The 26,889-nt window shown below is 42.7% G+C and overlaps 2 protein-coding genes across 2 annotated transcripts in view; both read right to left on the bottom strand.

Annotated features, from left to right (window-relative positions):
• The window catches only part of specc1la (sperm antigen with calponin homology and coiled-coil domains 1-like a), a 35,848-nt gene extending 9,273 nt beyond the window's left edge, over positions 1-26,575 (bottom strand). Inside the window, exons 1-9 of the mRNA XM_079688815.1 lie at positions 26,250-26,575; positions 24,960-25,033; positions 24,601-24,776; positions 19,906-20,069; positions 16,987-17,120; positions 15,967-16,048; positions 11,675-11,764; positions 10,336-10,492; positions 7,534-7,636 (exon numbers count right to left, since the gene is read on the bottom strand). Of these exons, the coding sequence (XP_079544941.1) occupies positions 7,534-7,636; positions 10,336-10,492; positions 11,675-11,764; positions 15,967-16,048; positions 16,987-17,120; positions 19,906-20,069; positions 24,601-24,776; positions 24,960-25,033; positions 26,250-26,412 (1,143 nt within the window). The 5' untranslated portion in view covers positions 26,413-26,575. The remainder of the gene's footprint in view (positions 1-7,533; positions 7,637-10,335; positions 10,493-11,674; positions 11,765-15,966; positions 16,049-16,986; positions 17,121-19,905; positions 20,070-24,600; positions 24,777-24,959; positions 25,034-26,249) is intronic.
• Positions 21,159-22,767, bottom strand: LOC307043888 (general transcription factor II-I repeat domain-containing protein 2A-like). The gene is made up of 2 exons (XM_079688818.1): positions 22,496-22,767; positions 21,159-22,396 (listed from the first exon to the last, which is right to left on the bottom strand). Exons 1-2 carry the CDS (start codon positions 22,577-22,579, stop codon positions 21,431-21,433), a joined length of 1,050 nt encoding a protein of 349 aa, XP_079544944.1. The 5' UTR covers positions 22,580-22,767; the 3' UTR covers positions 21,159-21,430.
• Positions 26,576-26,889: the final 314 nt, after the last annotated feature.

The following is a 26,889-nucleotide window of genomic DNA, read 5'->3' as shown; positions in this document are numbered from 1 at the left end:
CCAATTACTTGCATAGATGAGAGTAACACCTACGTCACTTCCGGGCGAAAATTACAGCCCCGCCCACTTTTGGGGGAAACAAAGCTGTCATTTGAACGGCGGTCAATACAAATTCTGAAGTCTTTGCCAATCCGATCAGACATTTTTAAAAACCGTGGATTTTCTGATCTTCAAAGAGCCCGGTTACGATGGCCAGTCAGGCAAACAATTACTTTAAATCATTTGAAATCGACAATCGGGCTCGATATATGGTTAAATTAAAATCAGTGGGCGAGGCTGTAATTTCTCCAGCTGTTACTCTCATGAGCGAGGCGGAACATAATTGTGTTATCATGCCAAAAAGCTGCTGTGTCGTTTATTGCTCGTCAAACATTAAAACAAATCCAGAGTTACGTTTTTCTGAACTTCCTCTGAGAAGAAAGGACAGTAACAGAAGATCTCTGTGTCTTCAGGCTCGATCGCCGTTCAAATGACAGCGTTGGTTTCCCCTAAAAGTGGGCGGGGCCGTAAAGTGACGTAGATGTTACTCTCATCTATGGACATCGATCGCCTACTGCTATGTTTAACCATAAATATCGAGCCGATCGTTGATTTCCAAAGATTTAATGTAAATGTTTGCCTGATTGGCCATCGTAATCGGGCTCTTTGAAGATCCAAAAATCCACGGTTTTCTTACATTTCTGATCGGATTGGCAAAAACTTCAGAATTGACATTGACCGCCATTCAAATGACAGCTTTGTTTTCCCCAAAAAAGTGGGCGGAGCCGTACTTTTTGCCCAGAAGTGACGCATGTGTTACTCTCATGTATATAGACTATTCTGAACTGTTTCTATTATATACTATTTGATCTGTTTTATTGTGTTGCTCTGTTGGAGGAGACTGTGAGCCTGTTGTCATAGCTACACTGTAGCTATGACCATAAAAGCCTTGAATCTTGTATGGACAGAAGCATAAATTGCGTCCTTAAACCCCCCTCTTCTCCTCAGCGTTCTGCACTTTGTAGATTGGTATATTGTTTTTACTAAACTGCTGTTATTTTGATTCTGGTTTATTTTGTGTTCTTACCATTATTTGTTTTTGTTTTGTGAGCTGCGCTGTGGGAGTTTGTATTTCTCTGTACAGCACTTTGTTCTGGAGGTTTTAAAAAGGGATTTAGAAATAAAGTTGGATTGGATTTCATTTCATGCGTAAACCTGCAAATTAAAAAGAGTTTGTGGAAGTCTAGCACAAATAAATGTAAATAAACCTTTTTCTCATCTTTATCTTTTACCTGTTTACATGAACTAAAATAACTCCATGATCGAATCGTGAGATACAAAAAGATTCTCACCTGACACACTTCTAAGTACAGTCCATTTACACTTAAACACGACATTTACAATCCAGAGCAAAATATATAAATCAGGTCAACATAATCTGTGAAACACCGCGTGACATTATATTGACCTGATTTATATATTTTATCAACAGTAAAATGACGTCAATGAATCCAGTTTTAATGGTACTATTTTAAATGATTTAAAACAAGACACTAACAGCAAAATAATATTTGTAACATACACACACCATTCACACACTCATTTATACACACTTTACCACTAAAAACATACAGAAAACTGATTTATTTGGGGTGTATTTTCTGATTTATGGAAAGAGATATCCCTCTGTAGAAACCATTAGGCGCTTTCACACCAGAGTACTTTTCCCAGGAATAGTTCCGATAGTTCTTGGGATTTTGCGTTCACATCAAAAACATCTGGAACTAGAACTTAGTTCATGCAAACCTTTTCACCCCCTTTTTAGTCCCTGCTAGAGGTGGTGCTCTCCTGGGGAGGAAAAGGTTCCAATTTCTGATTGGCTAGGCGAATTGCAAACCACGCCCCGTAAAACTCCCAAAGTTGTGTGAAGCCGCCATTTTATTTGCACGCATTAGCATCATTAGCATTAGCCCAACGCACCAACGGAGAGAGACTAACTTATGGCAACACAAAATAAAACGTGGGAGCGGTGGAGTGATGAGAAGGTGTCTGCGCTTCTGGAGATTTTCCCGGGACTTTGCGTGAAGTTGTTTGCGGCCTGCCAGTAAAACCAGAGCAGAAGAAGAAGAAGTGACGTCAGCTGCTTCATTTGCGTAATCCTCCCTCAGGGATTTATTCCGGTGTGAGCGCGATTTACTAGGACAGTTCCGGGACTAAAGAGTTCGGCGGGAGAAAGTACCGGGGACTAAGTACAGCAAAGTACTTGGTGTGAAAGCGCCTATTGACTCTAATATGTCAACAAAAGGAAACAAGGATTTTGAACCTGGCTTTATCTAATGTTTAGAAACACTGTACATTTTACATTTAATGTATTATTCCATTCACTACACTCTTAATGTAAATAATATCCTGCTTTATATTGTGACTAAAGCCCGTCAATAGTTTTTAATTGTCAAAGTTGATAGATTTCTTTTTATCTTCACCGTCTACTGTATATTTTCTACTTTTCAATAACATTTTACATCTATTTTGAGATGATTCAATTCTAGTATTTTTTATTTCTACTCTTTAATTACTTATGTGCAATGCCTTGTTTTGTTTTTGCAAACATTTCCCAATTTGGGATCAATAAAGTACCTCTTATCTTAGATTTCTGTTCTTGAAATGTATGCAAATTAGCACATATTTTACAATATAATGCTTCATTTGCATATTAACCCTTGTGTTGTGTTCGAAAGCTGTTACCGTTCATGGTGTTCGCAGGTCAATTCTGACCCAGATTTATTTCAGTCCAAAACACTCATAACAATCATAACTAACTTATTATGCATTCATAACCGTACAATGTTGTTGCAATTTTATGTTATGGCCCGAAACACATTACAACACATATTGCACACGTGCATATATGTGTTCAGGTTCAAGTCTAACGGCCCCTACACACTGCGGCGTCCGTTGACTCTTCAACGCTTCTGTCCATTCACTTTGAATGGGGTGACGTCACATTTCGCCGAACTGCATTGTGGGAGCAAAGCGTAGCTTCTCTTGCAGTGCTCGCTGCAAAAGTAGAGCAATGTTCTACTTTTGACGCTTCGACGGAGGCGTCAGCCAATTAAATCCCGCTTATGCAAATCTGCAAGTACAAGTGCTAGCCAATCAAACCGCGTGTATGCTGGGAGAGCCAGACCGCAGGTCATTTCCTCATATGCCAAAAAATGGAGGAGAAAATAATCGTAGCGGTAGGGAATCACCCGGTGCTGTATGATCAGTCCCTGTTCACCTACCGGGATACAAACCGGAGGAGCCAGGCACGGAGGGAGGTGGCAGAGACAGTGGGTGAAACTGGTAGGTTTTCGCCTGTTTGGGGAGTTTACTGTATATCCAGTGTACTTCGTTTGAATGGACAGCTAGCAGGCATAAACAGTATTTAGCCAGCATGGAATGTTGCGTAAAATAGCACCATAGACATTAATGTCATAAATGTTCATCATATAAAGTGTGACATGTAAAACCTTTTATGCAATTGACAGGAGAGATTCATGCGATTGGTTGTTACTGTGTTAATGTCAGTAATGAACTAGGTAAGTTTCATGGTGATATCCAAGTGTTATTTGTTTTGCTCCATCCACCTGCAGTGTCCTTTAAAGCAGCTTGATATGATGCTGAGAGTTAATGTGAGGCTCTCCATCACTCTTCAGATTGATCATCTCTTCCACAGTTTAACCTTTGCAGGGCCGTAAACAACCTCTGAGCCTCAACACAACAACACGCTGAAACCTCCCCACAGCCATCACTATAATCTGGAAAGCTCGCCGTGATTCAGAGAAAGTCTGTGTTTTTCTGAGGGGGGTTAACTCGCAGGATGTGTGAAATGTGGCACACTTCCTGGAGAGGCACCAAGCTGCCATGGTTACCACAACTCACACCGGTTAGAAAGGGGTAAACATCACTTTAATATGATGAGACTCTCCACACACCGGCTGAGTGTCGTTATAGTCACAGTCATTTCTAGGTTTATGCTTTAAAAAAGGGATTTATTTTATGAGTCAATGAAACTGCACTTAAATCAACATTTAGACCGGTGCATCTGCAACAACAACACAATGCACAGGTCTAAGGTTAGGTTAGCTCCACACATCCAAATCAATATCTATGTATTATTAGTATTTAATTTTACATTGTGTATATTGTTACTATTTTATGTAGAAATTGTTGTTATTCTTGCAACTTTTATCTTATTCAATAATTATTTAGAAGTTTTTTTGTATATTGTATGTTGCATTGCTGGAGGAACCGTCAAAGAGAAATTTAACGGTAAAAGTTTGAAGTTCAAATGGTTCTTATTGTGGACGACTTTTCCTGCAAAAGCCCTTAAATATGGTGGCCGACAGGTGCAAAGGCGCTACAACGGCACAAAACATTTCCATTAGGGAGACCAGGGGACACTAAAGAGTGATGCACACAGCTTGGAGACCAGGGGACACAAAAGAGTGATGCACACAGCTGGGAGAACAGGGGACACTAAAGAGTGATGCACACAGATGGGAGACCAGGGGACACTAAAGAGTGATGCATACAGCTGGGAGACCAGGGGACACTAAAGAGTGATGCATACAGCTAGGAGACCAGGGGACACTAAAGAGTGATGCATACAGCTGGGAGACCAGGGGACACTAAAGAGTGATGCACACAGCAGGGAGACCAGGGGACACTAAAGAGTGATGCACACAGCTGGGAGACCAGGGGACATTAAAGAGTGACGCACACAGCTGGGAGACATGGGGACACTAAAGAGTGGTGCACACAGCTGGGAGACCAGGGGACACTAAAGAGTGACGCACACAGCTGGGAGACCAGGGGACACTAAAGAGTGATGCATAAAGCTGGGAGACCAGGGGACACTAAAGAGTGATGCATACAGCTAGGAGACCAGGGGACACTAAAGAGTGATGCATACAGCTGGGAGACCAGGGGACACTAAAGAGTGATGCACACAGCAGGGAGACCAGGGGACACTAAAGAGTGATGCACACAGCAGGGAGACCAGGGGACACTAAAGAGTGATGCACACAGCTGGGAGACCAGGGGACATTAAAGAGTGACGCACACAGCTGGGAGACATGGGGACACTAAAGAGTGGCGCACACAGCTGGGAGACCAGGGGACACTAAAGAGTGACGCACACAGCTGGGAGACCAGGGGACACTAAAGAGTGACACACACAGCTGGGAGACATGGGGACACTAAAGAGTGACGCACACAGCTGGGAGACCAGGGGACACTAAAGAGTGACGCACACAGCTGGGAGACCAGGGGACACTAAAGAGTGACGCACACAGCGCGGAGACCAGGGGACACTAAAGGGTGACGCACACAGCAGGGAGACCTGTGGACACTAAAGAGTGACGCACACAGCTGGGAGACCAGGGGACACTAAAGAGTGACGCACACAGCTGGGAGACCGGGACACCAGGGGACACTAAAGAGTGACGCACACAGCTGGGAGACCAGGGGACACTAAAAAGTGACGCACACAGCTGGGAGACCAGGGGACACTGAAGAGTGACACACACAGCTGGGAGACATGGGGACACTAAAGAGTGACGCACACAGCTGGGAGACCAGGGGACACTAAAGAGTGACGCACACAGCGCGGAGACCAGGGGACACTAAAGGGTGACGCACACAGCAGGGAGACCTGTGGACACTAAAGAGTGACGCACACAGCTGGGAGACCAGGGGACACTAAAGAGTGACGCACACAGCTGGGAGACCGGGACACCAGGGGACACTAAAGAGTGACGCACACAGCTGGGAGACCAGGGGACACTAAAAAGTGACGCACACAGCTGGGAGACCAGGGGACACTGAAGAGTGACACACACAGCTGGGAGACATGGGGACACTAAAGAGTGACGCACACAGCTGGGAGACATGGGGACACTAAAGAGTGACGCACACAGCTGGGAGACCAGGGGACACTAAAGAGTGACGCACACAGCGCGGAGACCAGGGGACACTAAAGGGTGACGCACACAGCAGGGAGACCTGTGGACACTAAAGAGTGACGCACACAGCTGGGAGACCAGGGGACACTAAAGAGTGACGCACACAGCTTGGAGACCAGGGGACACTAAAGAGTGACGCACACAGCTGGGAGACATGGGGACACTAAAGAGTGACGCACACAGCTGGGAGACCAGGGGACACTAAAGAGTGACGCACACAGCTGGGAGACCAGGGGACACTAAAGAGTGACGCACACAGCTGGGAGACCAGGGGACACTAAAGAGTGACGCACACAGCTGGGAGATCAGGTGACACTAAAGAGTGATGCACACAGCTGGGAGACCAGGGCACACTAAAGAGTGATGCACACAGCTGGGAGACCAGGGGACACTAAAGAGTGATGCACACAGCAGGGAGACCAGGGGACACTAAAGAGTGATGCACACAGATGGGAGACCAGGGGACACTAAAGAGTGACGCATACAGCTGGGAGACCAGGGGACACTAAAGAGTGACGCACACAGCTGGGAGACCAGGGGACACTAAAGAGTGACGCACACAGATGGGAGACCAGGGGACACTAAAGAGTGATGCACACAGCTTGGAGACCAGGGGACACTAAAGAGTGACGCACACAGCTGGGAGACCAGGGGACACTAAAGAGTGACACACACAGCTGGGAGACATGGGGACACTAAAGAGTGACGCACACAGCTGGGAGACCAGGGGACACTAAAGAGTGACGCACACAGCACGGAGACCAGGGGACACTAAAGGGTGACGCACACAGCAGGGAGACCTGTGGACACTAAAGAGTGACGCACACAGCTGGGAGACCAGGGGACACTAAAGAGTGACGCACACAGCTGGGAGACCGGGAGACCAGGGGACACTAAAGAGTGACGCACACAGCTGGGAGACCAGGGGACACTAAAGAGTGACGCACACAGCTGGGAGACCAGGGGACACTAAAGCGTGATGCACACAGCTGGGAGACCAGGGGACATTAAAGAGTGACGCAGACAGCTGGGAGACATGGGGACACTAAAGAGTGACGCACACAGCTGGGAGACCAGGGGACACTAAAGAGTGACGCACACAGCTGGGAGACCAGGGGACACTAAAGAGTGACACACACAGCTGGGAGACCAGGGGACACTAAAGAGTGACGCACACAGCTGGGAGACCAGGGGACACTAAAGAGTGACGCACACAGCTGGGAGACCAGGGGACACTAAAGAGTGACGCACACAGCTGGGACGGAGCTCTTGGTGACCTTCAGGATGGTAAAGCTGAACAACTGTCTCTGTTGTTGGAAACTCACCTAAAATGTTTGATGGTCTTATTTTAACAATGTGATCACATGACTCCTTCTGATGTCACTGCAGATCTGCTGTAAGCTAGCTAGCTAACGTAGCTAACCTAGTCATTTCAGATATACTGACAAACACTTCCAGTTATGAGACGACTAACTCTGCAAACTGTTCACTCTGAACTTAGTTATAGACTCTCAGATCAGATGGTGCCTTCAGGGACCTACTGTACCTGATAACCCTCCGTCTTCTTCTGGCACCACTTTAACAGAGCGTTTCTCTTGGAGCCTCCGTATTCTCGGGCCAGGGCCGACAGCGGGTCCTTCCTCTCTTCTCTGGAGGAAAAACACAGAAGAAGAGAGACGTGAGGAAGTACTCCACAAAAGTTTTAAAAGATTGTATAATTTCACTTTTTACACAACAGATTAGGTTGTTATCAATATTGCATCTATGACGAGGTTAAGTTTGACGGGTTATGATTACAGATAAGACTGAAAACTAATTCTCTACAGGTGTGAATAACGCAGATCATAGTTTTTTAAAGCTTAGCTGGAGTGAGACATTTAGTGTTGAGATAATAAGAAGCAGATTTTCTGGAAATCTGGTTAAAATGAACATTAACTGAAATATAGGCAATAACACATCTCAATGCCAGATCAGTAAGACATAGATCACGAAAATAATTAATGAATAATTTATGACTTTTGACAATGGACAAAAAAAAAGAAGATCAAATAAGAAAATAGCTAACAAAATTAACACTTTTTAGGTTAACCAACTTCTAACCTTTGCATAATTAGTAGAGGACGGAAACAGGTTTTTATTTGCAGATTTTCTTGAAATTCTGGTCAAATGTGTGATCAATTCAAATAAACACGGCCATTCATAAGAGCATATGTGGCTTGCTCTATCGAAATCAGTCGCATTGACACAAAGACACATTTTGAGTTGTATAAACTGTTGGAAAGAGGAGATTCCTAGCTTTCTAACGATATCAGGATTGTTGTTGTACTCCAAATATGTCACATTATATAATAGGGATGTAACGATATATCGAATATCGCGGTAAATAAATGTCTCAATACCGTCTTGAGACTGACAAAATCTACCGCGATATTTTTTTTTTAAACCTTTATTGAACCAGATGGTCCCGTTGGGATCATCGATCTCTTTTTCAAGGGAGACCTGTCCAACATGGCAGCAAGTAGGTTACAACATGAACATAAAACAACAGATAACACAAAAGGACATGGTATCTACAGGGCTACATGTACATACCTAGAGACACTGACATGTACCAACAGTGTATTTATATCTCGCCCTGTCAGTAAGCCTCACCTTCTTGGCAAACACTGTATTGTTTTTGAAGTGGTGGAGAGACAATGCTCAGTTTGACCCACTGCTGTCACCCACGGCCAAAGCATATCTCTCTGTCCCAGCAACATCAGTACCAAGCAAGAGAGTTGTTTCCACAGCAGGGGATATTGTAAACACCCAAACATCCCAGCTTCTACCTGGAAATGTGGACATGCTCATATTCCTAAAAGATAACCTTGATGATGCTGAGTGAGTGAGTTTGAGTTGAGTTACTTGAAAAACTAAAGTGAAACTTGATTTATTCTATTGCAGGGTCTGATTATTATATTGTTGACACTTTAAAATACTACTATCCTACTAAAATGCTGTACAACTCAGATCTATTATTTAATAAAGAAAAAAAAAATTAAGTAAAAAAAAATATTGCGATAAATATCGTACCGTGGACTTTTTTTAAAATCGCGATATTATCGTACCGTGAGTTTTTGGTATCGTTACATCCCTAATATAATGACTGTCACCGAGTCATCATTTTGAGAAAAAGGCCTTCAAAGTTCCTCTTCTCTGGAATCCATCGATCTGATTATTAGCAAATGATCAAAGTAGTAACGGAGGGAAGATATTTTCGTTTGGATTACTGGTCTGGGGAAAGCTCGCGAGTGTGTGCGTGTGCGTGTGCGTGTGTGTGTGTGTGTGTGTGTGTTTGTGTGTGTGTGTGTGTGTGTGTGTTTTTGTATTTTTGCGTTTGTGCGTATTGGGTTTGTTTCCCGGGGAAAACACTCACGAGAAACACTGGCTGTTCTTATGCCTGCTGTGACGTTAAGTTACTCCGCTTGTAATCATGCCGTCACAAGCTTCAAAGCTGTTTTTATCATCTGAATTTGCCGAAACAAGTTTAATATTCTGAAAGCTAAGAATTTGTTTCTTTGAAATCAGATGAAAACAAACTGTAAGTGAACCTGCCGTGTTATCTATGATTACTCTACGCTTACATTCATAATTTCAGCGGAGGGAGGGGGGGCGGCGCTGCGGAACAGCAGAGTGGCCAGTGAGAGCTGTCATCTTCCCTTTCCAAGCTTAAAGAATGTATTTATCGTGTGATTTTGGAAATAAAAGTTTCATATTCTGAAAGCCAAGACTTTGTTTATTTAAAATCAAACAAAAACACCCGAACCCCGAAAAACTAATTTTTTACGCAAATCCACGTTTATTTTGAAATGAGCCGTTACGACTTCCGACTGATTTCGATAGAGCGGGTCACAAATTAGGAAGGAAGTAAGTAAAATGTATTTATAAAGTGCTTTTCCCAGACATAGTCTTTGTGACTATGTCTGGGAAAAGCCCTTTATAAATACATTTGACTTACTTCCTTCCTAGGGCTTGACAAAGCATTAGAATACGATACATAATGAATGTCTGTATTTATATATAATTTGCCAAGACTTAGAGGGAAGGGGTAATGTGTGCATGTGTATGTGAGCAATACCGTGTAGATTTGAGTGGACTGTAAACTGAGGCGGGTGTGATTTTTATTTCCATGTATGTTATATATTTGTGGAATAAATCATACGAATCATAAAGGATTAAAGGACCGCACAAGCCACGTGTTAAGAAGTGCTAAAAACACAGAATAAAAGCCGGATTATTAGTACAGGCCAAGATCACATCCCAGTTGTAGAGTTTTCTCAGAACAACATAAAGAGGATTTGGGAGTTACCTGAGACGGCTGCGGGCGGTGGGAGTGATGGAGGCGGTGGGGGAGGAGGAGGAGAGGGAGAGAGGAGAGGAAGCAGCACTCAGAGCCATCAGGGAGGAAGAGGAGGAGTCCGGAGCAGACATGTCCCTCTTCATCTCCTCACTGCTGCGACGGGACACTGGGGGGACAGGATTAGAAACATCATTAGCTGCATTCACTTCGGTTAAATGGAATCCTTGCGTCGCTCACTTGCGTCGTTTCCCTGCGACTAGTCCCACCCACTAGGGAAGCATGGAGAGACGCAAGGAAACCACGAGACGCAGGGAAATTAGTTTTTAGAGCAATGGGATGTCCGTTAGTGATGACGCCGCACAGCTGATCGTCTGACAGCAGCCAGATCAGTGCATGCGCCGCATCAGCCAATCAGTGAGGGATATACAGTAAGGGGGCGGGGCGAGTGTCTGAGGATTTCACCGGAGGATGGTCTGGTAGTTCCTCGATCCTCCGGCACAAATAAGGCCACTGGGACGGTACTCAAGATGGCGCAGACAAATCAACTTCCGGTGAGACCGAGGAGCAAGGAAATGAAAAATAAGAGAAGTGAGATGCACCCTCTATCAAAAAGAGCGATAGATTTTATAGGGAAACTTCACCTAGTATATGATCATTGAAATATGGAATAATCAGCCCTTGAATTCTTGAAGAAAACCTTTTTTTGCATGACTTTGCAGTGTTTATAGTGTCCGAAAAATCATACAAATCGGAAAGGATTTAAGTGTATCCCGGCTGCGTTTAAAAACGGCAAAAAAAGTAACAGAAATTAATAAAAAAAATACCCTAAAAAGATATATCTCAGAATGTCCCTTAAATCCATCGACAAGGGGCCACATTTTCCCGCAAGATTCATTTAAAAAAAGATAGGAATTAAAAAAAGATATTTACTGGATTAGCAAATATTCTAATAGTCTTATTGAAGTACCTTACCTTTATTTTATTACATGTTTTACTTTATGCAATAATTATAGCTTTTTTAAGTTATTGGGAATTATCTAAAAATATCCCCAATATTTTAGACAGTAAAAAGTTTCCCTTTAAATATATTTTTTCATTCAATTGATCAAAAGACGTCTTTGCTTTTTTTTTTTTTTGTCATCTGGAGCAATGCCTGTTTATTTTATAACTGAAAAAAAAAAAAAAAGAAAAAAAAAGATGTCTTTGTTCACCGTGGAAAAAAACGGAGAAATCTGCAGGAATGAAATTTAACACGGGGCGAGTAAATGATAAACAAGTTATTATTTTTGTAGTGAATAATAATTTGATAATACATTTATAATCATATCATTCAGCCATCAGCTCTAACCTGATATCGTCTTGTTGGAGTCCATGTTGGAGACCCTCTGGATGGCCGAGGCGGGGCGGCTGGACCCGGATCCCCTGAGCAGGTGATCAGCTGTGGACACATAACAATAAATACAAAATACTTTAAGAGGAAGAAGTGTATTTAAAAATAGACCCACTGTATTACAATATATAACATAAAAAAACGTGTAAAATATGAATAATACAATATAAATAGAAGTGTATTAATATGATGATAGAAAGGCTGAAAAGAGTATTTTTAAAGAATAATATACGGTGTAATAAATGTATAATATTGTAATAAACATGGTAGTACAATGTGGACATTTTATTTTAAATTCTTATGTTTTTATAAATATTTGTATTGCATTTTATTTGACATTTTACTTATTTATTAATTTAAATATATTGATTTAATTTTTATTTTTGCACAATCTCATTTTTACTTCTAATTTTGACATACATGTAATCTTTTAAGTGCACAGTCATACTCAACATGCTGATTTGTATAAACATATATTTAATCTATGGTATCTTTTTATTGCAGTCTTATTTCAACTCTCTTGAATTCCCCCCAAAATAGAAATGTAAAACTGTGATTGTGCGTAATAATGCCACAGTGGTGTAAGTGCTGCAGAGTGGTTTAACTAATGAATCATATTTAGTGTTTCTATAAGAGACTTCCTCTGAAAGGAGATAACCAGGTCAGTAAAGAAACACATTCCAGTGACGCTGAGCTCGGGGGAATACTGACGAAGGAGAGGCAAAATAAACCAAGAAACGACGGAAAACTAAGAGGAACATCGGAGGCTATGGCCAAGTCTGCACGTTCACATTAAACACTTGAACTCGTCACTGTGCAGATGAACTGTGGGAAGAACTACAGCGGAGAATGGTGGATCGTTGCTCCCCTCTTATCGTCCACTCGGGTGTTTTGATAAACTGACACAGGAAACCTGCTCACGCCATCCTCCGGGGAAAACTAAATATTTCTCATGAGGAGATGGGGGGTCCGATCCTGATCATTGTTAGTTTACTGAGGTGAAGCAGAGGAGTGGCTGATATGAAATCCTCTCAAACCAGTTTTAAAAGACAAGTTTCCTTTTTGAAAATCATACATTTCATCAATTATCATCAGAGGTGGAAGTAGAGGAGTACAAATACTTCGCTACTGTACTTAAGTACATTGTTCTGGTATCAGTACTTTACTCCACTACTTATTTTTCTGACTGAGCAGATCACAGAGTGACTGACTCCGCCGCTGACAGCCGACACACACCACACCAAACATTTCCTGCTCTCTTCCGTGAATTGAACCACGCAATTTATGTTGCGTTTGTTAATTATGGGGATGATTATGTTAAGAGGTAGTTAACCTGTTTATGTTTGGGTCAGATTTTTATGTTGACACTGAGTTTAATTGTGTCACCTGTTGACGGTAAGCCTGTGGGAGGGGCTTTGGGTTCAAAAGGGACGGGGTTTGACCCTGGAAGTGGGCACTCGGGGGAATGTTGCAGCGAAGGCAACAGCTGGGACGTGTTCGAGAGATCGTTGCAGAGAAGGCAACAGCAGAACACGTTTACTCTCCGTGAGTGATGGACGGCCTGATTTGGACTTTTATTTTGTTTGTTTTCGAACGGACAAATAGAGCCCCGTCACACTGACGAATTTTTACTTTCTACTTCTTACATGTTGAACACAAATATCTGTACTTTCTACTTCTTACATGTTGAACTCAAATACCTGTACTTTCTACTTCTTACATGTTGAACTCAAATACCTGTACTTTCTACTTCTTACATGTTGAACCCAAATACCTGTACTTTCTACTTCTTACATGTTGAACACAAATACCTGTACTTTCTACTTCTTACATGTTGAACTCAAATACCTGTACTTTCTACTTCTTACATTTTGAACACAAATACCTGTACTTTCTACTTCTTACATTTTGAACACAAATACCTGTACTTTCTACTTCTTACATTTTGAACACAAATACCTGTACTTTCTACTTCTTACATGTTGAACCCAAATACCTGTACTTTCTACTTCTTACATGTTGAACCCAAATACCTGTACTTTCTACTTCTTACATGTTGAACCCAAATACCTGTACTTTCTACTTCTTACATGTTGAACACAAATACCTGTACTTTCTACTTCTTACATGTTGAACACAAATACCTGTACTTTCTACTTCTTACATGTTGAACCCAAATACCTGTACTTTCTACTTCTTACATGTTGAACTCAAATACCTGTACTTTGACTTCTTACATGTTGAACACAAATACCTGTACTTTCTACTTCTTACATGTTGAACCCAAATACCTGTACTTTCTACTTCTTACATGTTGAACACAAATACCTGTACTTTCTACTTCTTACATGTTGAACACAAATACCTGTACTTTCTACTTCTTACATGTTGAACTCAAATACCTGTACTTTCTACTTCTTACATGTTGAACTCAAATACCTGTACTTTCTACTTCTTACATGTTGAACCCAAATACCTGTACTTTCTACTTCTTACATGTTGAACTCAAATACCTGTACTTTCTACTTCTTACATGTTGAACCCAAATACCTGTACTTTCTACTTCTCACATGTTGAACCCAAATACCTGTACTTTCTACTTCTTACATGTTGAACCCAAATACCTGTACTTTCTACTTCTTACATGTTGAACTCAAATACCTGTACTTTCTACTTCTTACATGTTGAACTCAAATACCTGTACTTTCTACTTCTTACATGTTGAACCCAAATACCTGTACTTTCTACTTCTTACATGTTGAACTCAAATACCTGTACTTTCTACTTCTTACATGTTGAACCCAAATACCTGTACTTTCTACTTCTCACATGTTGAACACAAATACCTGTACTTTCTACTTCTTACATGTTGAACCCAAATACCTGTACTTTCTACTTCTTACATGTTGAACACAAATACCTGTACTTTCTACTTCTTACATGTTGAACTCAAATACCTGTACTTTCTACTTCTCACATGTTGAACACAAATACCTGTACTTTCTACTTCTTACATGTTGAACACAAATACCTGTACTTTCTACTTCTTACATGTTGAACACAAATACCTCTACTTTCTACTTCTCACATTTTCCAAACAGGCTGGTTCCTTTAATCTGAATGTGTGTTTGGTGGCGTGATCATTATTATTTAGAGTCATTGCGTGCCTATTGATTTGAACACGATCCGTGTATCCATCATTTCCTGGTCTTCTCTAAAGAAGAGGGACCAATGGAAACGTTGTCATGTTGCCGTTGTTCAGCATGGAAACATTCATTAGCTAACAATGACATTATTGTTCTATTAATATAAAGGGAGGTCAGGTACTCTTTAAAACAGCTGCTAGTTATGGGTACTTTTTACTGAAGTACATTTCAAAGCCTCTTTACTTTGAATTGAGTAAAGAAGTTTAGTCAGTACTTCTACTTTTACAAGATTATTTTTAAACACGAGTATCTGTACTTTTACAACATGTACCCCTTCCTCATGGACCTGGGCTGCCACACCAGCAGCCACGGTGCTACCACTGAGGCTACACTTCCAGGTTGATGAGGGGGGGGTACATGTTGTCAGATTGAAAACATTCACCAGGAGAGTTTTCTTGACTAATAGAATGAATTCTGGGGGTTGGAGCTTAGACTTTCCCACTTAGGACCACCCTAATGTCCAGTACGCGTTGTGCAGCCTGATGGCTTCAGGCACAGAGGACTGCCTGAAGCGCTTAGTGCAGAGGAGGGACGAGTCTGAGGCTCAACGTACTCCTCACAATTTGAAATTCTTAAATGAATATCATTTTGATTTAGTCTATCGTAAAAGAAAAAAAACACTCCAGCTAAAATGTTATTATCCCATTCTATGTTCTATATTATTTACATAACATACTGTAGGTGGTATGGTAGACATTTTGTTTACTAATCTTGTTGACGTACCCAAATCGGCTCCTTTTGAATCTAAAGGCCATAATATTTCTGTAAAACACTCAATATGTTTAGCATGTAGACCGTTTTCCCCAACGCCTGTAACTCTTGTTTGCACTTGGGAAAAGGTTTTATAAGTAGATTGAATTGTTATGCTTCTTTAAATGAATCTATGGCATTAAAACTGATATACTGCGCAGTGTTGCTTTTGAGTTCTTAAGCTTTACATTGCAAAAGAAAAGTGGCGAGAGTTTCTGTTAGGTCTCAGTGTCAGAGGGTGAGCAGTACTATGTTTCATCATCCATAGTGGAACTAGTGTGGTGTGTTCCTCACCCGGCATGCTGATGTCCGTGTAGCTCGGCCTCTTGTCGCTCAGCGGCTTGGCAGCTGACATCGAGCCAGGTAAGGAGTGTCTCTAGAATGAACAACATAACAAATATTAACAAACTAGGAACAAATATTATTAAAACAATGATACAAAAATGTAGTCATACATATTATGGAGTGTCTCGAAAAAAAATAATATACATACACATGTATATAAATAATAAAATCACAAAGAAATATTAGAAATATCTGGAAAGAATACCCGAGGTATTAACCGAGTGTCTCCAAACAACAATTACATGACGTACATTTTTTTTATACATTTAGTAAAAGAGTGGATAAAAAGAATATACACATGAATTATATAAATTCATCAGTGCCATTCAACCCCTGGCACTGCCACTGGTTACGGTGGCACGCGGCACCACCGTAACCAGTGGCACACAGGAATAAGTGGAATAAGAGTGCAAAATATTTTAAATTAGATTTCCGGATCCTGAACGAGACCGCCGCCAGAGCGCGTCTCCCCGTTACCTGCAGAAGGAAGCCATGCACGCAGCGCAGCCCCGCTCTCTTTAACTCCAGGTGACTTTCTGCCGCTTTCCTCCGTGGTGCGGTGCTGATCGTTTCAGCACGGAGGAAAGCACTGCTGCTGCGCCGGCACTTCACAAATCGCAGGAAGCTACCCATAAGGAGCTGTACAAATGCCGTCGTTTTTGCGTGGCTGTGTCTTTAGCTAAAAGCCCAGTATGCTACACGGGGGCGGACTGGCCATCTGTGTTCTGGAGAATCACAGAGCGGACGGTCGTCATTATTATTATGCCGTTTAAACCAATTATTTAAATGTGTTTAAACGGCATTATGTAAGTTGCGCTGACAGGTGAAAGAGGTCCACACACTGCTTCCCCGCAGCGAGGCTGCATATCAAAAAGGTTGCCGACCGCTGTTCTAATCTGTACACCTGAATCAGATGCATTATATGATAACATTTCAGATGTGTGTCGCATAATGCCATTCCTCCTGTACCTGTATGGGGGAGACAGCTGCTGCCGGGGGGGTCTTCATGGGGCTCGGGCTGAGGGGGGTGCGAGGCAGCGGAGAGGCGACTGCTGTCGGAGGAACGGAGGGAGGAACAGTCGCAGTGCCGTTAGCCGGGGGACCTGAGGGAACAGAAGATATAAAGATCAATTAAAAACCGCTGCACTTATAACTGAATATGTCATGACCTGAATCAGGAGCCGAGCTTTCTAAATGCTTTCATGTCGGGACTTCAAACGTTGAACCCTGAGAAACACTGCATGAGTTAAAGATCCCCTATTCTACTGTTTTCCATCAATATATCACAGGTCCCAGATATATACAGAGCCTGTCTCTGATTGGCTGAAACACCAAACAGATCATTGCAGCATTACCCATAATCCCCTCTGTTTCAGCACTGTTTCCAAAGTGCTGATTCTCTGTCTGTTACTTTAGATGAAAAATAAGGAGCCCCTCCCCACACCCCTCTGAGAGACATTTGGTTCAACAGGACACAATAGGCGCTCTAGGAGGAGATTCAGGTGATAAGGGGGGGGGGGTTACCTTGGTTGCTGATTGGCTAATGGTTACACAAGCCAAAACATCGTTATGACATCATAAAGTGGCCAAAATCTGATCAGCTCATTTTCAGACAGGTTTTTATAGAAATGGATCAAAAAGAGAGAGAATCTTTGTTCCTGAAACTTTCAGAGTCTCTTTCCACAGAGGGGACACATGTTGATGTAGAAGAGACATGAAGAAGAGGGGACACATGTTGATGTAGAAGAGACATGAAGAAGAGGGGACACATGTTGATGTAGAAGAGACATGAAGAAGAGGGGACACATGTTGATGTAGAAAAGACATGAAGAAGAGGGGACACATGTTGATGAAGAAGAGACATGGAGAAGAGGGGACACATGTTGATGTAGAAGAGACATGAAGAAGAGGGGACACATGTTGATGTAGAAGAAACATGAAGAAGAGGAGACACATGTTGATGAAGAAGAGACATGGAGAAGAGGGGACACATGTTGATGAAGAAGAGACATGAAGAAGAGGGGACACATGTTGATGTAGAAGAGACATGAAGAAGAGGAGACACATGTTGATGAAGAAGAGACATGGAGAAGAAGGGACACATGTTGATGTAGAAGAGACATGAAGAAGAGGAGACACATGTTGATGAAGAAGAGACATGGAGAAGAAGGGACACATGTTGATGTAGAAGAGACATGGAGAAGAGGGGACACATGTTGATGTAGAAGAGACATGAAGAAGAGGGGACACATGTTGATGTAGAAGAGACATGGAGAAGAGGGGACACATGTTGATGTAGAAGAGACATGAAGAAGAGGGGACACATGTTGATGTAGAAGAGACATGAGGAAGAGGGGACACATGTTGATGTAGAAGAGACATGAAGAAGAGGGGACACATGTTGATGTAGAAGAGACCTGGAGAAGAGGGGACACATGTTGATGTAGAAGAGACATGAGGAAGAGGGGACACATGTTGATGTAGAAGAGACATGAAGAAGAGGGGACACATGTTGATGTAGGAGAGACATGGAGAAGAGGGGACACATGTTGATGTAGAAGAGACATGAAGAAGAGGGGACACATGTTGATGTAGAAGAGACATGGAGAAGAGGGGACACATGTTGATGTAGAAGAGACATGGAGAAGAGGGGACACATGTTGATGTAGGAGAGACATGAAGAAGAGAGGACACATGTTGATGTAGGAGAGACATGGAGAAGAAGGGACACATGTTGATGTAGAAGAGACATGGAGAAGAGGGGACACATGTTGATGTAGAAGAGACATGGAGAAGAGGGGACACATGTTGATGTAGAAGAGACATGGAGAAGAGGGGACACATGTTGATGTAGGAGAGACATGAGGAAGAGGGGACACATGTTGATGTAGGAGAGACATGAGGAAGAGGGGACACATGTTGATGTAGGAGAGACATGAAGAAGAGGGGACACATGTTGATGTAGAAGAGACATGAAGAAGAGGGGACACATGTTGATGTAGAAGAGACATGAAGAAGAGGGGACACATGTTGATGTAGAAGAGACCTGGAGAAGAGGGGACACATGTTGATGTAGAAGAGACATGAGGAAGAGGGGACACATGTTGATGTAGAAGAGACATGAAGAAGAGGGGACACATGTTGATGTAGAAGAGACATGAAGAAGAGGGGACACATGTTGATGTAGAAGAGACATGGAGAAGAGGGGACACATGTTGATGTAGAAGAGACATGGAGAAGAGGGGACACATGTTGATGTAGAAGAGACATGAAGAAGAGGGGACACATGTTGATGTAGAAGAGACATGAAGAAGAGGGGACACATGTTGATGTATAAAAGACATGAAGAAGAAGGGACACATGTTGATGTAGAAGAAACATGGAGAAGAGGGGACACATGTTGATGTAGAAGAGACATGGAGAAGAAGGGACACATGTTGATGTAGGAGAGACATGAGGAAGAGGGGACACATGTTGATGTAGGAGAGACATGGAGAAGAGGGGACACATGTTGATGTAGAAGAAACATGGAGAAGAGGGGACACATGTTGATGTATAAAAGACGTGAAGAAGAAGGGACACATGTTGATGTAGGAGAGACATGAGGAAGAGGGGACACATGTTGATGTAGGAGAGACATGAGGAAGAGGGGACACATGTTGATGTAGGAGAGACATGGAGAAGAGGGGACACATGTTGATGTAGGAGAGACATGAGGAAGAGGGGACACATGTTGATGTAGGAGAGACATGGAGAAGAGGGGACACATGTTGATGTAGGAGAGACATGAGGAAGAGGGGACACATGTTGATGTAGGAGAGACATGAGGAAGTGGATTTTGCCCAATAGGTGACCTTTAAGTTTAGGAAGTTGTTAATATTTAAATACTTTGTGAGGCGCTGTCGAAGCTCTTGATGAGCGTCTTGACGGTGGGCGATGGCTCCGAGGAGGTGGAGGACCTCCTGCTGAGCCCCATCCCCTGCCTGAGGGCCGCCAGGTCCCTCTCCACTGTGTTCATGTAGTTATACACTCTGCCCCGCTCCTCATCCTGCCTGGGACACACAAAGTACTCTAATCAGTGAGGACACTCAGAGGATATATACTGTACTGCATTATGGGTAAAGAACCATTTTGATTCAGAGGTTAATATAAGGGCTGCACAATTAATCCAAATGTTAAGTCATAAAATGTATCTCCACCAGATGTTAAAATTAAAGTTATGATCACATTAATGCATCTGTAAATTAAATAATTAAAATACATAACTTAATAACAAAAACTCACCTCTTCAATCTGGCTTTTCATGTGTGATTGTTTTTGTATTATTTGACTTTAACTTTAACTTTATATTTATTTGTTGTTCCTTTCTTCTCTTTTCTTTTCTCTTCACTATTATCTGTAAAGCGTCTTTGAGCACCTGTAAAAGCGCTAACAAATTAAATCTATTATTATTAATATATATATATATGTACAGTGTACGAATGACAATGGCCGCTTTGGATTAAAGTAACTTAATAAGTAGCTAACGGTGATAGTCGTACAAAAATAAATCATTTTTAGACAAATGTATGGATGCACACAGACTGTATGGGTAATAACTGCTACCGTGGAGGGGCAATAACATTTGGCATTAGACCTAATAACACTTAGACACTTGGCTACGAAATAAACCATATCAATAGTTATTTTTTGCCCTACTTTTTTTAAACTGTGGGATTCAATCTCCGCTCACTTTGTTTACAAACATAAGACAGTAGATGTCAGTGTGACCTCAGAGGCCTGTACTACGAATCCAGTTCAACAGACCCTGGATATGTTTGAGTTACCCGGCTTAACTAACCCAAAACAAACGCGCTCTCGCTAAGCGGTCCTAAGACGCTCGTTATCAACTCGGTAACTCAAGCCAGGGTTACTCAGCCGGAAAGAGAACTGATGAAAGGGGCGGGGTTAGCAACATTTGACCAATCACAAACATTGACAAGCGTACTGAATGCGCAGCGTCATACTTCCTGAATGAAAAGTCAACTATAATATTAGACATATGAAGAAGTTAAACTTTAAACATCCATGACTTAAACACTTTATAGAGCAGGGATGGGCAACTTTGAGGATTGTGAGGGCCAAAAAAAAAATTCCTCACTACCAGAGGGCCACTTCGTGACCATTCACTTCCATCGGCAGGATACTATATCCACAACATTTAAATAGCCAACTTTAGCTACTAATTTAATGAAAATAACTAAATATATATAGGCAATAAATGTTTATTGTACCAAACACTAACACTGAGTTTAACAACGAATATTCATCTTCGTATTGTGTTTCTATGCTTCCCTCACATTCCATACATAAAACCAAGAACATATGCATTTTTCTGAACTTCACCCACAGCTGGATCAGTAAGCTATACATCTTAATGAGATACTTGTGGCCTCTCCTGCTGCTGCACAATAGACTGAATGTCAATATCAACATTTGTACATCCGATTTGCATGAGATGGAACAGTGTCTCATCTGTCAGTCTGTTTCTCTCCCTTGACTTGATGTTCTTCATCATAGAGAAGTTGCTCTCGCAGATGTAAGTGCTGCCAAACATGCTGGCCATTGAGAGCGCAAAATCCCTGAGGAGTGGAAAGCGGGACTCGGGTAGCAGTCTCCAAAAGGAAATTCCCCTCTCCTGGCGCTTTGCTAGAAAGGGGTCTGACTGTAGTTCGCACATTTCAAGCTGCAACTCAGGGGGCTGCTCGATGATTGCAGCCGAGAGGGGGTTAGTGAATAACTCGATGCGTGGCTGCATGGTGTGGAAATCTTGAAAGCGCTTCTTAAACTGCTGCTGCAGTGTTTCTATGTCGGCTCTGTACTTGGGTAATGTTTTCTCACATTCGGGGGCATCTTTGCGCATCTCTTCACATGACCGGAAGTGCGCCAGATTAGGACGGTCGGCTGAAAATCCGTCTTTAAACAGAGTCAGTTTAGTAACAAATGCGTTCATGTGCGCATATAGATCCAACACGGTTTGGCATCTTCCCTGTAACCGCATATTCAGGTGATTAAGATGCGAGGTAATGTCCGCAAGGAAAGCCATGTCGAGAAGAAAATCTGTATTCCTGAGTTTTGCGCAGTACGCACTTGTATCACATTGGATGGTGTCCTCCAAGAACACAGGGATTTCTGCGCGTAGCGCAAAAAACCTCTCCAAGCATTTTCCACGGCTCATCCACCTTATCTGTAAATCACCGTATGCGGCGTTCACTTCATCCAAAAAGGCTATAAACTTCCTGTGATTGAGAGACTGGTTCCCTCCTCGAATGAGATTAGTAGTCTTGGTAACTAAATCCATGACATGGCTAACGTTCGTTGATTTGGCACACAGAGCCTCCTGCAATATCAAAACGAAATTTGATTTAGACTGATTTTTTTTTTACAAAGAATGCCCACATTCAAATCCATTAGAATAGATAACAATAATGTTACCCACCTGATGTATGATGCAGTGCACTATTGGACAGTCAACGCCACTCTGGCGGAGGAGGCCGGCAAATCCAGTGCGCTTTCCTTGCATTGCTGGCGCACCATCGGTAACAACAGCTGAGAGCTTGTGAAATCCTCCGTGCGCACTTACAACATTTTCAACAGCGGCGAAAATATCTTGTCCTTTGGTAGTGCCATGCAAAGAAGCCAGTTTCAATAACTCCTTGTGCACTTCAAATGAACTGTTAATGTCCCGTGTGTAGATGAGAAGCTGGCTCACATCAGTCACATCATTGCTCTCATCCAACGCTAAGGAAAAGTATGCACAGTCATGCATGACTTGTTTTACCTTTTGTTCGACATGATTTTGTATTTCAAATATTCTTCGTGTCACTGTCCGACGGGACAAAGAGACGGTTTCAAAGTTTTTAGCCATGTTGTCATCTCCGAATGCTTTAGCCATCTGGACTGCACAACTTTTCACCATTTCGCCGTCAGACAGGGGCTTCTTAGCTTTAGCAAGCTCAAGGGAAACGGCATAAGACGCCGTGAGAGACGATTGCTGTGTAGTCGTGGCTCTGGTAAAAAAGGTCTGCTGCATATTCTCCCTTTCAGGTCAGCAACGATGGCGACTCTGGCAGCTCCTGTGTGCTTTTCATATTTGTCTTTATGGGTGCTGTTGTAGTGGCGACTTAAATTGTAGTCCTTCATTGCCGATTTAGTTTCAAGACACACCAAACACATAGGTTTGCCTTTGAATTCTGTAAACAGATAATCTATTTCCCATTTTGGCTGAAAGAGACGGTTTTCTAGGTTCAGTTTTCTTTTTTGGGCGCTCATGTTTCTTTTCCCGCTAACGGAGGAAAGCCGCGAGGTAAACAGAAGACAATATACACTTGGCTGCAGGCCTCATGAATTTGGGGGGAGCGCCCTCTAGCGGTGAATTTTATTAATTACAAGTGGGGTCTGGTTCAAATGATTTGCTTGTTTACAACTGTGAAACCAATATATTTTTGTAAATTGACTCGCGGGCCGCCCAAAGTGAGGGCGGTGGCCACATGCGGCCCGCGGGCCGCCAGTTGCCCATCCCTGTTATAGAGGATAAAAGCCACATAGCTGCACCTGCAAGGTGAATACAGCTGGTAACAGAACAAGTGTTTGAATGCGTACATGAACAGGTTTATGATATCACTGCCCCGTCTAAGACACGATGTGACTTGAATTACATTTGACTTGAGTGTTTCGTCAACTTAATGTGTTGCTTAAAATAATACTTCTGCATACAGTATGTGACACTGTGAGTGTTGCACGGCCAGATACGGCTCAGCTGACTCAGATAAGGAAATATATGATACATTATGATGTGATATGATGTGATATGAATGATAATGACACATCAACGTCTGCACTCACAGTGCCGGGGACTGTACTTAATGTTACTCTGATCCGGTTACTTATGTTGTGGCAGATATCTAAGTAAGCTTTCTTAACGCTAATGTTATAATAGTCAGATTGCTCTGAAGATGGGAGGGGAAATTCCATTCATTTTCACGTTCACACAGTCAGTTGATTTTTGCCGGCCGTCTTTCCTGCAACGGCAGTTTTTCTGTATTTCCTTTCTCCTGTAATATGACTTGATCTCTTAGCCTGGAACCTAACCTGCTCCGGACCAGGCTAGCCGTTCAGTATCAGTTACCATGGAGATCTAGCCTGGTAAGAAGAGAACCAGCGTCGTAGGACCGGAAACCCAGAGTTTTCCCTGAAGTTAGCCCGCTAAGTGAAGATCCGGCTTCGTAGTACAGGGCTCAGGAGAGGGGTCTTGACTTCCATATTTTATTCCATTTCTATGTAAATACTATATAAATATATTTTACTAGATTTTTTAGATGTTTCTAGTTCTCTATCTCTGTTTTTTTTATTTTTGCTTTACTTTTATGTATGCACCACAACATCAAGTCAAATTCCTCGTACGTGTCACGCTACCTGGTGATAACCCTGTTTCTGATTCTGATTTTTTTTAAACTGTGGAATTCGATCTCCCCTCACTTTGTTTACAACCATGACACAGTAGATGTCAGTGTGACCGCTGGAGCTCATTCAGGCGTTTCTTACTTGCGGGTCTTGACGTCGTCCAGCTCCTTGCACAGCTTCTCGTTCTTCTCCTGGTTATCCACCAGGCGGCGCCGCAGGTCTCCGATCTCCTCCTGAGCCTCGGACTTTATGTCGTTAGCGATGACAACGGCCGTCTGAAGGTCGGCCTGAAACTGACGCCACTCCATCGACTCCTCCTGCACACACACACAACACACACACGGTAAGGCAACAGTGGACAGACAGTGGTAATTGTGTGTGTTGGAGCTATTCATTCATCTGTACTTTAAGATAAACATGTATTTTGATGCTGTTCCGAGTCATTTGATCATTATTTGGTATCATCATCGTGTTTCATTTGGGAGTTGTTCATGCTTTACCCTCAGTCTGCGGTGAAGGATCTTAATCTCTCTCTCCATGTCGTGCTTCTGGTCCTGCAGCTTCTTCACAGAGTCTGAAATACAAAAGAAAAAATGTATGCATGTCTCACTCAATACCACAAACATATATACTGTAATTTTCCGACTATAAGGCGCACCTGAATATAAGCTGCAGCAGCTAAATTGAATGATGTGTACATATATAAGCCGCACTGGACTATAAGCAGCAGGTGTTTTAATGTTTCATTACCATATGTAAGGGTTCGTGCACAGAGGGGATTGTCGGGAAAGAGATGGCTGTTTGAGGAAGCTCCCATTTATTAACATTTCAACAAACAAGTTGCATATTTGCATAACGTATTCAAGTGTTAGCATTTAGTGCAATAGTAGCTACAGAACATGTGCTGTGTAAACTGTACTGTATCACATAGCGTTTCAGACACACAAACTTTTCAACTTTCAAACTTAAACGGTGCGCTCCCAGAGCACGTACCGGCAGTGATCTACAGCAGTGGTTTTCAACCAGTGGTACGGGGACAAACTGTCTCGCTCTCCTAATGTCTGTCTGTCTTGCTCTCGTTCTGTCTCTCGTACCACTCTCGGTTCCACTTTTACTTTTGCGCGCTACCTGTCTCACTCTTTTCCGGCCTCCAGCTTTTCCTGCTGGAGCCCGCCGCTTAAAGGTGGGGGGGGGGGGGCGCGGACCGACCTTAGAGCCCATAGAGTTAAAGGTGGTGGACTGTAACCTGTAAAACCCATAGATTTAGGAGGTCCCCTAGTGGCCGTTAGCTGTAACAATCCATAGATTTAGGAGGTCCCCTAGTGGCCGTTAGCTGTAACAATCCATAGATTTAGGAGGTCCCCTAGTGGCCGTTAGCTGTAACAATCCATAGATTTAGGAGGTCCCCTAGTGGCCGTTAGCTGTAACAATCCATAGATTTAGGAGGTCCCCTAGTGGCCGTTAGCTGTAACAATCCATAGATTTAGGAGGTCCCCTAGTGGCCGTTAGCTGTAACAATCCATAGATTTAGGAGGTCCCCTAGTGGCCGTTAGCTGTAAAAATCCATAGATTAGCCACACCGTTATATAAGCCGCAGGGTCGAAAAATGGGAAAAAAGGCGCGGCTTATAGTCCGAAAATTACGGTACTGAAGACTCGGGGGCATTCATAGTCTCGTGAAATAATGCTTTAGGATGTTTTTCCTATACTATAATTATGACATCAAAGTAAACTTTGAATGCCTGGTACAGTGTCACAGTTTGACCATAACGACGTGTCGGGCTCACTTACTCTCCAGGTCGGTGATGATGAGGTTGTCGTGCAGTTTGAGCGCTCGGTGCTGCTCCACCTCGTCCTCCAGCTCGAAGATTGTTTCCTTCATGTCTGCGATCTCCGTCTCTTTCTCCTGAAGATCCCCCCGCTGCTTATCCACGAGGCGCTCCTGATCCGTCATCTGCCGCTGCACCCGATCCCTGAAGTCTCTGTACTCCCCGTCCAGCTGCACACAGGAAGAGGGGGTACTTTAAAGGTCACCTATTGTGTAAAATCCTCTTCTTCACGTCTCTTCTTCATCAACATGTGTCCCCTCTTCTTCATGTCTCTTCTACATCAACATGTGTTCCCTCTTCTTCATGTCTCTTCTACATCAACACGTGTCCCCTCTTCTTCATGTCTCTTCTACATCAACATGTGTCCCCTCTTCTTCATGTCTCTTCTACATCAACATGTGTCCCCTCTTCTCCATGTCTCTTCTACATCAACATGTGTCCCCTCTTCTTCATGTCTCTTCTACATCAACACGTGTCCCCTCTTCTTCATGTCTCTTCTACATCAACATGTGTCCCCTCTTCTCCATGTCTCTTCTACATCAGCATGTGTCCCCTCTTCTCCATGTCTCTTCTACATCAACATGTGTCCCCTCTTCTTCATG

Source organism: Notothenia rossii (genome assembly GCF_949606895.1).
Source record: "Notothenia rossii genome assembly, chromosome: 6".
NCBI classification, from domain to species: Eukaryota; Metazoa; Chordata; class Actinopteri; order Perciformes; family Nototheniidae; genus Notothenia; species Notothenia rossii.
This window is presented reverse-complemented; position numbering and strand designations above follow the sequence as displayed.

Bases quoted from the DNA above. Each gene is read 5' to 3' on its own strand.
- LOC307043888 (XM_079688818.1), bottom strand. From the start codon at position 22,579: ATGCAAGGAAAGCGCACTGGATTTGCCGGCCTCCTCCGCCAGAGTGGC. The intron at 22,397-22,495 runs GTGGGTAACATT...TTGATATTGCAG, and splicing joins TGCACTGCATCATACATCAG to GAGGCTCTGTGTGCCAAATC.